The sequence below is a fragment of the Eubalaena glacialis genome, chromosome 3 (genome assembly GCF_028564815.1).
Source record: "Eubalaena glacialis isolate mEubGla1 chromosome 3, mEubGla1.1.hap2.+ XY, whole genome shotgun sequence".
Classification (NCBI taxonomy): domain Eukaryota; kingdom Metazoa; phylum Chordata; class Mammalia; order Artiodactyla; family Balaenidae; genus Eubalaena; species Eubalaena glacialis.
This window is the reverse complement of record NC_083718.1, coordinates 129537833-129554071: the sequence shown is the minus strand read 5'-3', so window position 1 is coordinate 129554071 and position 16239 is coordinate 129537833. Positions and strand designations below refer to the sequence as shown.

At 35.6% G+C, this 16239-nt stretch overlaps 1 protein-coding gene across 1 annotated transcript in view; it reads right to left on the bottom strand.

Annotated features, from left to right (window-relative positions):
• Positions 1 to 16239, bottom strand: part of SLC44A5 (solute carrier family 44 member 5) — a 367788-nt gene that overhangs the window by 61182 nt on the left and 290367 nt on the right. The window contains exon 4 of the mRNA XM_061186439.1: positions 10978 to 11062. Within this exon, the coding sequence (XP_061042422.1) occupies positions 10978 to 11062 (85 nt within the window). The remainder of the gene's footprint in view (positions 1 to 10977; positions 11063 to 16239) is intronic.

Here is a 16239-nt window from a genome sequence, read left to right as displayed (position 1 = left end):
CCCAAGACAATGAATCAGGGTCTTGTGCCAGAAAGTAACTAGAGAAAGTGGGGGTGAGTGTAATGTTTCAGATGGGATTGTAAGCATTATTCTTCAGACAGCACACTCTGCGAAACACACTAGATTGAAATCCATGGATTTCTTTTTTTTTTTTTGTCCAGTTACTAGTTTAATTTTTTCCAGTTTTATTGAGAATATACTTGACATGTAACATTGTATTAGTTTAAGGTATATAGCATAATGATTTGATATATGCATATATTGAGAAATAATTACCACAATAAGTTTAGTTAACATCTATCACTTCATATAGCTACAAATTTTTTTCTTGTGATGGGAACTTTTAAGATCTATTCTCTCAGCAACTTTCAAATATACAATATAGTATTGTTAATTATAGTCACCATGCTGTACCTTCCATCCCTAGAAACTTATAACTGGAAGTTTGTACATTTTGACCACCTAAACCCCGTTCCCACACCCCACACCTCCCACTTCTGGCAACCGCCAATCTGTTCTGTTTCTATGAGTTCATTTTTTTTTAGATATCACATAGCATAATAGCCTCAGGGTCCATCCATATTGTCACAAATGGCAGGATTTCCTTCTTTTTTACTGCTGAATTTTAAAATTTATTTATTTGTATAAAATCACATTTTCTTTACCCATACACCCATCCAGTGAGACTTAGGTTGTTTCTAGGACTTGGCTATCATAAGCAATGCTGCAATGAACATGGGGGTGCAGATATCTATTCAAGATCATGATTTAATTTCTTTTGGATATATACCCAGAAGTGGAATTACTGGATCATGTGGTAATTCTATTTTTAATTATTGTAGGATCTCCATACTGTTTTCTATAATGGCTGCACCAATTTACATTCCCACCGATAATGCACAATAATTTCTCTACATCCTTGCCAACACTTGTTTTCTCTTGTCTTTTTTGATGATAGCCATTTTAATCAGGTGATAACTCATATGGTTTTGATTTGCATTTTCCTGATGATTAGTGATGGTGAGCACCTTTTCATATATCTGTCGGCCATCTGTATGTCTTCTTTGGAAAAATGTCTATTCAGATCCCCTGCCAATTTTTTAATCATGTGTTTCACTGTTTGGTTTTTTACTATTAAGTTACATGGGTTCTTTATAAATTTGGGATATTAATCCCTTATCAGATGTATGATTCACAAATATTTTCTCCCATTCCATAGGCTTCCTTTTCATTTTGTTGATGGTTTCCTTTGCTGTGCAGAAGCTTTTTAGTTTGATGTAGTCCCACTTGTTTATTTTGCCTTTTCCTACCTTTGCTTTTGGTGTCAGATCCAAAAGATTATTGCCAAGATCGATGTCAAGGAGCTTAACTAGGAGTTTTACAGTTTCAGGTCCTAATTCAAGTCTTTAATCCATCTTGAATTGATTTTTGTTTATGCTGTAAGATGGAAGTGGTCCAGTTTCGTGGCTTTGCATGTGGCATTCCAGTTTTCCCAACACCATTTATTGAAAAGAATATCCTTATTGTATATTCTTGGCTTCTTTGTCATAAAGTAATTGACCATATTTCTGTGGCTTTATTTTGGGGCTCTCTAATCTGTTCCATTGAACAATGTGTCATAATTCTCTCTCCTCTTCTATTTTATGAAAGAGTTTGAGAAGGACTGTTGTTAATTCTTCTTTAAATGTTTGGTAGAGTTTATCAGTGAAGTCATTTGGTCCTGGACTTTTCTTTGTTGGGAGGTTTCTGGTTACTGATTCAATCTTCTTACTAGTAATTGGCTTGTTCAGATTTTCTGTTTCTTCATGATTCAGTCTTGGTACGTTGTATGTTTCTAGGATTTATCCATTTCTTCTAGGCTGTCCAATTTCTTGGTATATAATGGTTCATAGTAGTCTCTTATGATCCTTTGTGTTTGTGTGGTATCAGATGTCTCCTGTTTCATTTCTGAATTTATTTAAGTAGTCTTACCTTTTTTCTCAATGAGTCTAGCAAAAGGTTTGTCAATTTTATGTTTTCAAAAAAACAGTTGGTAGTTTCACTTATTTTCCCTATTGCTTTTTTTTTTGACATCTTTATTGAAGTATAATTGCTTTACAATGTTGTGTTAGTTTCTGCTGTATAACAAAGTGAATCAGCTATATGTATATATATATCCCCATATCTCCTCCCTCTTGCGCCTCCCTCCCACCCTCCCTATCCCACCCCTCTAGGTGGTCACAAAGCACCAAGCTGATCTCCCTGTGCTGTGCAGCTGCTTCCCACTAGCTATCTCTTTTACAGTTGGTAGTGTATATATGTCAATGTCACTCTCTCACTTCGTCCCAGCTTACCCTTGCCCCTCCCCGTGTTCTCAAGTCCATTCTCTACATCTGCATCTTTATTCCTGTCCCGCCCCTAGGTTTGTCAGAACCTTTTTTTTTTTTTTTTAAGATTCCATATATATGTGTTAGGATATGGTATTTTTCTCTTTCCGACTGACTTCACTCTGTATGACAGACTCTAGGTTCATCCACTTCACTAAAAATAACTCAATTTCATTTCCTTTTATGGCTGAGTAATATTCCATTGTATATATGTGCCACATCTTCTTTATCCATTCATCTGTCGATGGACACTTAGGTTGCTTCCATGTCCTGGCTATTGTAAATAGTTCTGCAATGAACACTGGGGTACAGGTCTCTTTTTGAATTATGGTATTCTCAGGGTATATGCCCAGTAGTGGGATTGTTGGGTCATATGGTAGTTCTATTTTTAGTTTTTTAAGGAATGTCCATACTGTTCTCCATAGTGGCTGTATCAATTTACATTCCCACCAACAGTGCAAGAGGGTTCCCTTTTCTCCACACCCTCTTCAGCATTTATTGTCTGTAGATTTTTTGGTGATGGCCATTCTGACTAGTGTGAAGTGATACTTCATTGTAGTTTTGATTTGCATTTCTCTAATGATTAATCTCTATTTCATTTATTTCCACTCTGATCTTTGTCATTCCCTTCCTTCTACTAACTTTGGGCTTATTTTGTTCTTCTTTTTCTAGTTCCTTTAGGTGCAAAATGAGGTTGTTTACTTGAGATCTCTCTTGCTTCTTAATGTAGTTGTTTATCACTATGAATTTCCCTCTTAGAACTGCTTTGCTGTGCTCCATATGCTTTCGTATGTTATGTTTCCAATTTCATTTGTCTCAAGATACTCTCTAATTTCCCTTTTGATTTTTTCTTTGACCCATTTGCTTAGTGGCAAGTTGTTTAATCTCTACATATCTGTGAATTTTCCAGTTTTCTGAATTAATTTCTAGTTTCATACCATTTTGGCAGGAAAAGAGGCTTGATATGATTCCAGACTTTTTACATTTATTAAAACCTATTTTGTGGCCCAACACATGATCTATCCTGCAGAATATTCCACGTATTTGAGAAGAATGTGTATTCTGTTGGTTTTAGATGTAATGGTCTGTAAATGTCTGTTAAGTCCATCTAGTCTAACATGTAATTTAGTCCAATTCTTCCTTACTAATTTTCTGTCTGGATGATCTAACCATTGATGAAAGTGGGGTATTGAAGTCCCCTACTATTATTATATTGCTGCCTAATTTTCCCCTTCAGATCTGTTAATATTTGCTTTATACATTTCAGTGCTTTTAAGTTGGGTACATATTTATAAATGTTATATCCTCTTGTTGGATTGACCCCTTTATCATTATATAATAATCTTCTTTGTCACTTATTAGAGTCTTTGCCTTAAAGTTTATTTTGTCTGATATAAATATAACTACCTCTGCTTTCTTTTGGTTTCCATTTGCATGGAATATGTTTTTCCATCCCTTTGCTTTTATTCTGTGTCTGTGCATAAAGCTTAAGTAAATCTCTGGTAGGCAGTATATAGTTGAGTCTTGTTTTATTATTCATTCAGCCACTCTGTATCTTCAGATTGCATCATTTTATCCATTTACATTTAAAGTAATAATTGATAGGTGGGACTTACTATTGCCATTTTATTCATTGCTATCTGGCTGTTTTGCAGTTCTTTTGTTCTTTTCTTCCCTTGCTCTCTTCCTTTGTGATTTGATGATCTTCTGTAGTAGTATGCTTAGATTCCTTTTTTTTTTTTTTACCTTTTGTGTATCTACTATAGGTTTTTGTGTTGTGGTTACCACAAGGCTTACATAAAACATATTACAGCAGTCTATTTTAAGCCGATAACTTAATGCAGATGCATACTAAAGTTCTACATTTTTATTCTCCCCCCAACATTTCATGTTTTTGATGTCACAATTTGCATCTTTTCACCTTGTGTATCCATTAATAAGTTACTGTAGTTATAGCTATTTTTACTACTTTTGTCTTATAAACTTCATACTAGATTTATAAATGATTTACCCACCACCATTATAATTTTAGACTATTCTAAAATAGAGCTTAATTATGTATTTTCTTTTACCAGTGATATTTTTACTTTCATATGTTTTTCCTGTTACTAATTAGCATCCTTTCATTTCGGCTTGAGGAAGTCCCTTTAACATTTCTTATAAGGCCAGTATGAACTCTATCAGCTTTTCCTTGTCTAGAAAACTCTTTATCTCTCCTTCAGTTCTGAAGGATAATTTTGCTGGATAGAGTATTCTTGGTTGGCAGTTTTTATTCTTTCAATATATATATCATTGAATATATCATTCTACTGCCTTCCGGCTTGCAAAGTCTCACTGAAAAATCTGCCTGTAGTCTTACAGAGGTTTCCCTTATATGTAACAAGTTGTTTTTCTCTTGCTGCTTTTAAGATTCTGTCCTTGTCTTTAACTTTTGACAGTTTAATTATAATATTTCTTGCTATGAGTTTCTTTGGGTTCATCTTATTTGGAACTTTCTGTGCTTCCTGGATTTGGATGTCTGCTTGCTTCCCCAGGTTAGGGAAGTTTTAAACCATTATTTCTTTGAAGAAGCTTTCTGCCCCTTCTCTCTTTCTTCTCCTTCTGGGATCCATATAACGCAAATGTTGATCCACTTGATGGTGTCCCATAGGTCCCTTAAGCTATCTACACTCTTTTTCAGTCTTTTTTCATTTTGCTCCTCTGATTGGATGAATTCTACTGCCCTATCTTTGAGTTTGCTCATTCTTTCTTTTGCTTATCTAGTCTGCTGTTGAACCCCTCTAATGAATTTTTCAGTTCAATTTTTATATTCTTCAGCTCTGTGATTTCTGTTGATACTTTACCTATATTTTCTATCTCTCTGTTGAAATTCTCATTATACTTATGCATTGTTCTCCTGGCTTTGGTGAGCATCTTAATGACCTTTATTTTGAATTATATCAGGTAAATCATGTATCTCCATTTCATTAAAATCTGTTTCTAGAGATTTATCTGTTCTTTTGTGTTTGGAATATATTCCTCTGTTTCTTCATTTTCCTTGATTCTATGTGTTGGTTTCTGTGCATTAGATAAAACAGCTGCCTCTCTCAGTCTGGTTTCTTGTAGGAGATAAACCTTAATGCTCACTCCAGCCCCAGCTCTTAACTGTCTCTCAAACCTTTGTGCATGTCCAAGTTGCTTTCTTTGTTCTTAGTGGCTCTTAGTAGTTGAGTAGTGCCAAGACCTGTCAGTGTCCCAAAGGGGAGGATCTCAGTCAGTGATAGATGCAGGCTGATTGGAAGTCAGACCCTCAGACACCAGCTTTTAAAGTACATAAATAGATCTCTTTCAGGGAAAGACTGGGAAATGAGCATTTCAGTCTGCTCCCTCTGCACTGAGTGCTGAGGGGATAGCCAGTTAAGAAGTGTTTTTTTGTTTGCTACAGTCGTCCCATTTCATTGTGGGACCAATGAAATGCAAGCCCCATGGGCCACCAGAGCCAGATCAAGGGGTGTGTCCCCTGGGTGGCAGTTGCAAAAGCTCGCGCACTAGATGTGTGCACAAGTTCCTTCCAGGGAGTCAGTACAACTTGGAGCTGCCAGAGGGAGAACACAGAGACAGTGCCCACTGGCCTCCTCCAGGCTCTGGGGAAGACTGTAGTCATCCCCAGATGTGTGCATATTAGAAGTCTAAACCTCATGCAGCAGCTATTGAAGTATGCAAATAGCTTTCTTTCAGGAAAAGCCTGGGAGACGGGTGTTTCTGTCTGTTCCCTCTGAGATGAGTCTGGGGAAAATAACCACAGTGAGTTAAGAACTTCCTTGTTTACAATAGTCTTATGAGTCTCATGGATGCAAGCCCTGTTGGCTTTCAGAGCTAGGTGTTTTGAGGGCCTGTCCCTTGGGTCAGAGTCTTAAAAGTTGGGGCACTAGATGTGGGGTTCAAACCTTTCATTCCTCAGGGACAGGCTGGGATTTGGGCATTTCCTCCCAATTGTATGGCACTGAGCCAGGCGTGGGGTTTATGGTAAAACTGTGTCTCAGCCTTTCCTACTTATTTTGACGTGGGTATTTCCTTGTTCACCTGATACGTAGGAGTCACTCAGCTAGTTTCTGGATTTCTTTCAGAGGGAATTGCTCTGTGTGTAGCTGTAGATCCACTGTGTCCATGGGAGGAGGTGAGTTAGAAGCCTCCTATGTTGCCATCTTGGACTGGAACTCTCTGAAATCCATGGATTTCTTGGCTATATCCCTGAAGACTGAGATCCTTGAGAAAACTCCGTGTTTTGTCTCAGAGTGATTCCAACCTTTTGCATAGTGACTGGCCCTTTGGAGACTTCACGAATGATGTATTATAATATTGAATATGAAAGTGCTTTGTTAAAAAAAGGACATGTAAGTTTCACCCTAATTACTGTTCTTTCATTTAATTTTTTGCATTATTATCAGAAAATTCAGGCCAGGTAGGTTGCGTCCAATGGCCAAAGGTCAACAACGGAAAGATGTAAAGTCAGGATTTGACTCTAGAGTATATTCTTTCAACAAAATGTTTTCTCTCTTTTTCTTTCAAAGGGCTTTGATAAGTAAGGTAACTCACTGCCTCAGCTCATGTACTTTCAAGACTTATTTTTGGACAATTTGGAGGGAATATAAAAGTATTAGATTTTTTGGTAGAAACTTGTAATGCATATTAATATATAAATAAGCAAATAAAAATTACTCATAATTCTATTTTATAATATCTGTCATTAATTCTTTTTCAAAATAAAAAAAGTTTAATATTTTCCTGCCTACATGCTCACTGTGAACAATTGAAACAGTTCAAGAAGGTATAAAGAGCAACAAGAATGGTCTTTTAAAATGTAAAGTGGATTGTATCACTTTCTTGATGAACACCTTTCCATGGCCTTCCTGCACTTAAACATAAAATCCAAATACTTTTAAAGGGCACATAGAACCACAAAATCTGACTCCTATCTGGTTCTCAGACATCTGCTCATTCCACTCCCCTTTTTCTTTGCTACACTCCAGCCTCCTGGGCTTCTTTCTGTTCCTGCAGTGTCATAGGCTCATTCCTGCCTCAGGACCTTTGCCCTTGTCTCTGGCTTTAAAGCTCTTACCAAGGCTTTTGAAAGGCTGCCTAGCCTTTCACATTTCAATTTAAAAGTCACCTCCTCATGAAAGTCCTAACCTGCCCCATGCAACCGCGAGGCAGCTCATTATATACCAGTCATTCTCTATGGGGCCACCTGTTTTGTTTTTTCCTTTATAGCATTTATCACACAATCTGAAATTATCTTGATTGTTTACATCTTTATTGTAATTGCCCTCTAATTGAATGTAAGCTTCATGAGTGCAGGTAGCTTGTCTATTTGTTTGCACTATAACATCAGCCTTTAGAACACTATTGGAAACATAATAGTGACTCAGTAAACACATAAATAAAAATAAAAATATAATCCCACTACCCAGAAATAATTAATGTAGGGATGTGTATACCCTTTCATATATAGGTGTTTTTTTTGTACGTGATATTCATATATATCACAAGGCAGAATTATACTATACATGGCATTTATTACACTAAATTATATAATTATACTAAATCATGGCATAACCTGATTTCTTGAATTAACAAAATATCATGGGCGTATTTCCATGTCAATAAATATATCTCTACTCAATCACTTTTAATGATTAAATAGTATTTTATTATATGACTATACCGTAACTCATTTAATCAATCTCCTATTGATAGACATTTAGGCTGTTTCCATTTTATTATTACTATTTCATAGTACCTATAACATTAGGAAAGTTTATGCAAATTTCCATCAGATATGTTCTAGGAGAAAAACTGCTGAATCAAAAAGAACATACAAATTTCATAAATACTTGATAAAATGTGATAAATATTATCATATTTCACTACCACCAGTAGAAAATAAGATGTCTTTTTTTCCCCTCATTCTGGTCAACCCTGGAAATTTTAATCTTTTTAATTTATTTGACAACTTAATAAGCTAAAGTAATATCTCTTTATTAATTTGCATTTCTTTTTTAACTGTGGTTGATCAGCACTTTCTGTTATTATTGGCCATTATATCATGTTATTTCCTGTTTATTACTTTTGCCAACTTCTACACTGAATGATCATCTTTTTCTTTTTTGATTTTATAAAAGTAGTTCATATTATAAAGCTACTGACCCACTGTCAGGTATACATGTTGAAAAAATCTCTTTTTCCTGAATTTCCACTTATCTTTTAACTTTGCATACCACTTTGTGGGTTAAAGTGGGATTACTCTTTGTCATACTTTAAAATTTCTGTTACATTTTCTGGCTTTGGGGTCATGTTTAGAAAAAGCTTCTTTACCCCATTATTCTATTAACATGCCCCTGCATGTTCTTCTCTTACTTTTTGGTTGTATATTTTATATATAATATTTCCATGTTTCAGTATTCATTTTGGTATAATGTATGAGATAAATATCCAATTTTATTTTACATTCATGAATGTCATTTCAGTTAACTCAATACCACTTATTTAATAATCTACTCTTTGGCTACTGACTTGGAATCCCATCTTTATCACATTCAAAATTGATATTTGTAATTGTATTTATTTCTTTCTGCTAGTTCTATGATAATTGCACACTGTTTTAAGGATTGAAATCTGATATTTTCATAAATATTTTCACTTACTACTAAAAACTCTCAGAATCATTTAAAGTAACTTTTTAACTTTTCAAATTAATACACATTTGTATAAGAATTAAAACAATTGAGAGGCTTAAAATATATATATTTTGGAATACAATAGGTGGTTTGTAAACAAGTATGTAAATTTACCAAATGATAATTGTGGTATCAGAAATCAGAGAGGAAAAAGAGCATATTTTTCAACAAACTATTCTGAGATCAACTGGCGCTGAAATTGGAAAAAAAGAAAGTTTGATTCTTACTTCATTCCATAGACAAAAATAAATCCCAAGTGCATTAGAAATTTATAACTTCTAATAAACCATAGACATACTAGAGAAATATAGCTAAATGTTATTTTCAGGAGAAGGAAGGCAATTATAATCATGACACAAAATCCAGAAACTATAAAGAAAATTAACATAATCAATTCTTAAAAATATAAACATACATTTTTAATGGTTCCATTATATTTTATTAAATATATAGGCCATAATTTACTACCATCCACATGTTGTTAGATATCTGTATAGTTTCCAATATACTGTTATTATAAATAATACTTTAAAGAACATGTCTGTTACACTAGGATTGTCTTTGAATGATCTTTATGTACTGAAATTTGCGGTATCACATTTTTGTTGGAAATAAGTGGGTCATTGGCTTAGGTCTGGGAAACATTGTTACAGAGGCCCTTTTAAAAATAGCCTATTTTAAAGAACTAGAGATTTAGAGATTTGTGTGATCTTTTTACCACCTGGTGCTTTCTCTGTCCTTCATAGTGTGAAGGTTTTGTTGGCAATGTCTAGGAGTTTTTGAGTTACTGAGGTTAAGATAAGAATTACCATCCTAGATCAGAATTTAGTCTAGTTGTCTCTAATAGGCAACGAGGACCTTTTGTAGATGTCAACTTACCCGCCATAAACTCAACCTGACATGATTAAGGATTTATCCCCCAACCTCGCCCAAATTTCTGGTTTCTCGATTGTCCATAATAATTCTACTCCTTGTGTGTTGTTAACCCTTTCCTAAACCTATTTTTTAAATCTGTTTATCTCTTGGAATAATAAGCTCCAAGTTATGGGTGGGCAACATGGGGACACAGCAGAAATATTCTGAGACTCCTTTTTGCTGTTTTTGGTGGTAGAGAGCGCTGCTGCTACCTTGGTTTCTTACCCTTTCAATACCAACTTTTATAGAAACTGAATTGGTTATGAAGATCTAGGGTATTGAGTAAAAACTCAGGTATTACCAGAAAAGAAATGGACCAGTGAGAAAGGAGAAAAAAATTTCTAAAAATATGAAATCTATGTTTCTGTTTTGTTTTTTCTTTATGATGAAGAAAGAAAACTTCCTTTCAGAAATGAAAACTTCTGTTATAATTAACATTAGAAAGGAATTTAATGAAACATTCTCCCTTGTTTGTTTCAGCTACTCAGGGTCCTTGTCAGCAGCAGGCTAGTTGTCTTGAAAAGCTGGCCTGACACTCATTGAAGACTTTCTAGGTGTGCCCCTCACTTTGAAAGGGGGAGTGATTTATCAGTAGACACTGTGGCAAAAACAATTCTAACAACTGCACCGTCTAGCTTTTTAGCAGCTCCTCAGAACTCAGCCTTCCTATAGCCCACTTCATAAGGCATTTTAAAATATGGCTTCTGATAAAATCACTGGTCCAATTCACCCAGTACAATTATATTTTTACTAAGCAGTGTCTTCATGTGTTCTAATAAAATGCTGCAGAACAATGACATCTTGTCTTAAGTCATATAGTATGAAACATCCCATCTGCTTATAAACTGTCTCTGGGGAAAAGGGGAGGGAAGTCCTTTTTTATGAATTTCAATCCTCTTATGAGTAGGATTAATGCAAAAGTGATTTCTAGGTTCCAGCTTAGACAGTAAAATCAGACAAAGCAAAGTGGCCATACTCACTCATTGGGGGTGCCCTTTTGGCCACAAAAGTAGCCCTGGCTGTCTGTAGGATAGGCCACTCTTCTGGGGTCGCCATTGACCCAGGCTGCAGGAACAAGAAAAGACAAAAAAAATCAGCAACAGCTGGCTGAAGGCAGTCTGATTTGAGAAATTAGAATGCACCATTGCAACACACTAACCTCTCCCCTCAATCACAAAAGATTATTGATTTTCTTAAAAGAGTAATTTCTTAATGAAAAGTAAAATAAAATATGGATGAATCAGTCAGAAAGCACATTTCTTATTCTCTCAGGATTCATCTGGGTTGTAGCCAAAACATGAGGTAATGCACTTAGAAAATGACATTTATTAAAATGTGAATTAGAGGGCACACTACAAATGCTTGGTTGTCAAGAAGTCACTTTTGCTAGGGCTCAAACCTAAATGACTTCATAGCAGAGCTAATAAATTTGCAGTACATATTATGATGTAATTCTTTTGGGTTATACATAAGTGAAGACCATTACAAAAAATTCAAAGGAATGAAACTATAATACCCAATTCAAATTGCCTAGTTCTTTATGATTTCTTATGACACTGTAAAGGCAAACAGTAGCAACTTCAGAAGTAACACATAATAAAAATTCACTGTACACTTTGTCTGATAATCTCAAAGCTGCCTATAAATATCAAGTGTTTTCAAACTTCATGAAATTAAAGATTTGGCTCTGTTTTCTCTGAAGATGCTGGGAGGGCTCTACCTCATACAAACTCATCACCCTTATATACTTATCAGCTAGACTAGAGAACCACACAAAGCAACATACATTAGCTAAATTGGGCAATACTCCCTAATTCTAACTAAATGTTTCTAATTTCTCTAATTTGATTAATACGTTTCCTAAAAATCTGGGAAATTTATTGGTCACCTAATGCTTGCCTCTGCATATGGAAAACATATCTCTTTGTCCTTTGCTTCTTTTAACATTTCCAGCTATCTCCTTACCCACATTTAATGGATTTGACAGTTCATGTTACAATTCAATCACTCTTATGTATATGGCCTGTGTGACTTGGGAAGATAAAAATAAATCAATTCTGAATGAGAATTTTAATATGGAAAAGACACTTTTCTCAATATTTTTTCTCATCCATCCAAGCCTTTCCTTTTAGTATCCGAGTACCCAGAAAAGTCTCCTTTGTCTAATTCTTTCTCCAATGTCATAGAGGCATTGACAGTTTCATCTTCTAATACCTTCTTATACAATCTGACTCATTCGGACAGTTCTCTGCTGCCATATGCTCCCATCTTTATTTCCCAGGATAAAGAAAGTGGACTATAAATAAGGTATTTAAATGACATCTAAGTGTTCAATGTATAATGTTTCCAGGCACTATTTTATTAAATTCTGTTTTTATATCTTAGTTTGTCAGATACCTAAGCGTTCTAATTCTACCTGACTCTATACTCTCTAATATGTTTCTTTTAACTTTATCCCAAAATGGTTTATTCCTTTTCTATACAATTATTAATTCAAAATGGGCACCTGAAGAAACATTTGGATTGCTAGGTTTGCTACTTAATATTTTTATGACCCTGAACAAGTCACTTAAATGCTTTAGTCTTGGCTTTCCAATTTGTTACTAAAAAAATGTGTATAATAATACCCAGCCCCAAAGAATGTTGAGGATATGAAAGAAGATAAAGAAAGTAGAATGCCTAATGGGGTGCTTGGCGTGCAACATGGACTCAGTAATGATAGTTCCTGTCTTATTTGGGTTTCACAGAAACCAAACACTGAGACAAGGACTTTGATACAGGTAGTTAATTTGGGAAGTGATTAAGTGGGGGGTGAAGAGAGTGAGACAGGGAAGGGAGCAAAGCCAATAAAGTGCATGTTAACGAGTGGGATACTGTTATGGGTGAGGTGACTCCACGCTGCTGGGGACCTTCTGAGGAACCATGGAGAACATCTGCCCATGTCCCCATGTCAGTGGGCATGATAAAACTACCTGCCATAGCTGCAAGCAAACTTGGAAGGACTGAGGGGATATGGGGTGGGGCATCAGCAACACCTGCTGTAGTTTTTTTTTTCTTTTTTCATCATCAGTCATTCAGTTAAAGATCTTACTAAATGACAGCTATGTGTCCTGTACTAGAAGTCAATACCAGTATAGTTTATGTCAGAGTTCTCAACAAACACATGAAAAGGAGAGAATAAAGTTTGTAGAAGGCTTGGAGAAGAGGTGGGACCTGGAAAAGACTGGAAAATGACTGAGATTTGAGAAGGAATCTGGAAGGTGACAAGGAGTAGGGAAAGAGTTATAGATAGAGGAAACAGTATAATAATAAGAGCTTCAATTTACTAATTGTTTACATGTATCAAGTACTATACTAAATATATTATATCCATTTCTCATTTGAGTCTCACAATAACCCTATAAAGTAGATATTTTCACCTCTGATATTATTTGCAGCTCAGAGTTTTATTTACTTCTCAAGATCACCCAGGTTTTAAGTGGCATAAACAGGGTTTGAACTTAGGAGTGTTGCTCTCTAGGGCTCATGCTTTAAACATTAGACTATAGTCACTATACTGCTGCCTACTAAAGTATAGATTAGGAACGAGCTTGCTAACAGTGGAAACAACAAGGATATCAGCTAAATGAGGATGAGCAGTACGTTAGACACATATGGTAGGAAAGGAGATAACACAGGTAATTTTGGAGCCTCTGCCACCTGTAAAGAAGAGCTTTGTACTTGGCAGGAGAAGGAGAGAGTCTGGTTGACAGGGATCTGATGCCCAAGACAAAGGAGAGGAGGATGAACATGCAAGTGTCAAGGGAAGAGTTCTCCTTCTTGATTTTGTAGTTTTGAATTATGGCAGGTGGCTGTTTACTAAGCTGCTGCTACACCCCTCCACGTATCCTCTGGCACGGAAGTTTTGCTGCATATGCTCTGTGTTTGAGCTGGAACATCAAGTCTGAGCTGAAAGCTTCAAGGGCCAATTCAACCAAGTCACCTCAGTCAAGGGTATCTAGTTTTCTTTATCTTCTCCATTAAGTCCACATCTCTCCATACCTCCAGTGGAGGAATATGGCAGGGAAAAAAGGAGGAGGAAAAGGAAATATGCAGTAGCAGTCATTCTGTCCATTAGTAAAGTAAGGCGCTTCTCACATTTTACTCCCTTTTTGGAATTTCTCTATTCATGGAACTTCTAGAACTGTGCTGTCCAATATGGTAGCCACTAACCACATATGTCTACTGTGCACTTAAATGTGGCTTATCTGAAGTGAGACATACTGTAACTGCAAAATACACATCAGGTTTTAAAGAGAGTATGAACAACAACAAAAAAGAATGTAAATATCTCATTAATACTGTTCATATTGAGTATATTTGAAATGATAATATTTGGTTATGGTTAATTATTATAACTAATTTCATCTGTTTATTTTTACTGCCTTAAATGTAGCTACTAGGAAATTTAACATTACACATTTGACTCACTTATGTTTCTTCTGGCTCGATCTGTTCTAGAATATTTCCCCACAAATGTCAGGGCTTCTCATATAAGGTGATTAATTGTGATGTAGCATCATGGGTTTGTATGTCAGTCCTCCTCAACTCCATCATACCCAACACATCCTTTTTATAACGAATATTTGACAATGCTGCTTTTATATAAATCTTGAAGTACTATTTATACATAACTCATCTACCCCCCACACACAATTTCTTTAAAAAAAAAAACAATAAAGTGTACTAGCTGTAATGTAAATGAGAACTAAGAAAATAAGTTCTAATCAAACAGTATCCATATCAATATTGCAAATGCTCACATGTGACCAAACTAGAAGACACAGTAAAATAGGTAATTGCACCTATAGATAGAATCACTGAATGTAACAGTTATAATTGCAGGAGGATTCAGGTGTATTGTGTAGGAGACTCAAATACTGTAAGTGGTGTTGTCAATAATATGATTTTCCTAAACGAAAAAATTTTAGTAAATTCCAACAAAAAAAGTACAATCTTTCCTCAAATTCTCTTGGTAGTTATTAAAACCATGCAAAAATAAAAATTTGTAATTTTAAAACAGAAGTTCTAGATTCAAATATTTAAAAGCAAATTTTCACCTACATGAGTGGTACATGGGAAAGTTAGCCAAGAAGTGGGGCAATTCTTGGTTTTGCAGAACTGTCCCAGATATTGCCAGGCATCTATCTTCCCTGGCTCCCACCCACCAACTAAAAGACAGTAGTACCTCCAAAACATATGACAATCAGAAAGTCAACTCAAATTTTCCAGAAGACCCCCTATGCAGTGGTACTGCTCCAGTTGAGAGCCACTGATGTAGATGTTTATTCACACTCTTAAAAATTTCCAAAATATATAGATTTCACATGGTCTTTTCCTCCCTGATTTTTTGGGGGATATGCTATGATGGAGTTCTTTCTTATAATTTAATCCCATATACTTTTTTTATTCACTAGTTTTATTTTTTGGATTCTACATATAAGTGATATCATACAGTATTTATCTTTCTCTCTGTCTGAGTTATTTCACTAAGCATATTGCCTTCCAAGTACATCCATGCTGTTGCAAATGGCAAAATTTCATTCTTTTTTATGGCTGAGTAGTATTCCATTGTATGTATATACCACATCTTCTTTATCCATTCATCTGTTGATGGACATTTGTTTCCATATCTTGGCGATTGTAAATAATGCTGCTATGAACACTGCAGTGTACGTATCTTTTTGAATTAGTGTTTTTGTTTCTTTTGGCTATATACCCCAGAGTAGAATTGCTGAGTCATATGGTAGTTCTATTTTTTTTTTAAGTACTGCCTTTTCTTTTTAATATTTATTTATTTATTTAGGTTGCACCAGGTCTTAGTTGTGGCAGGCAGGCTCCTTAGTTGTGGCTCCAGGGATCCTTAGTTGTGGCTCATCAGCTCCTTAGTTGCAGCACATGGACTCCTTAGTTGTGGCCTGTGGGCTCCTTAGTTGTGGCACACAAACTCTTAGTTGTGGCATGCATGTGGGATCTCGTTCCCTGACCAGAGATCGAACCCGGGCCCCCTGCATTGGGAGCATGGAGTCTTAACCACTGCGCCACCCTTTTTTTTTTTTTTTTTTGAGAAACCTCCATACTGTATTCCACAGTGGTTACACCAATTTACATTCCTACCAACAGTGTACAAGAGTTCCCTTTGCTCCACATCTTTGCCAACATTTGTGATTTGTGTTATTTTTGATGATAGTTATTCTTACAGG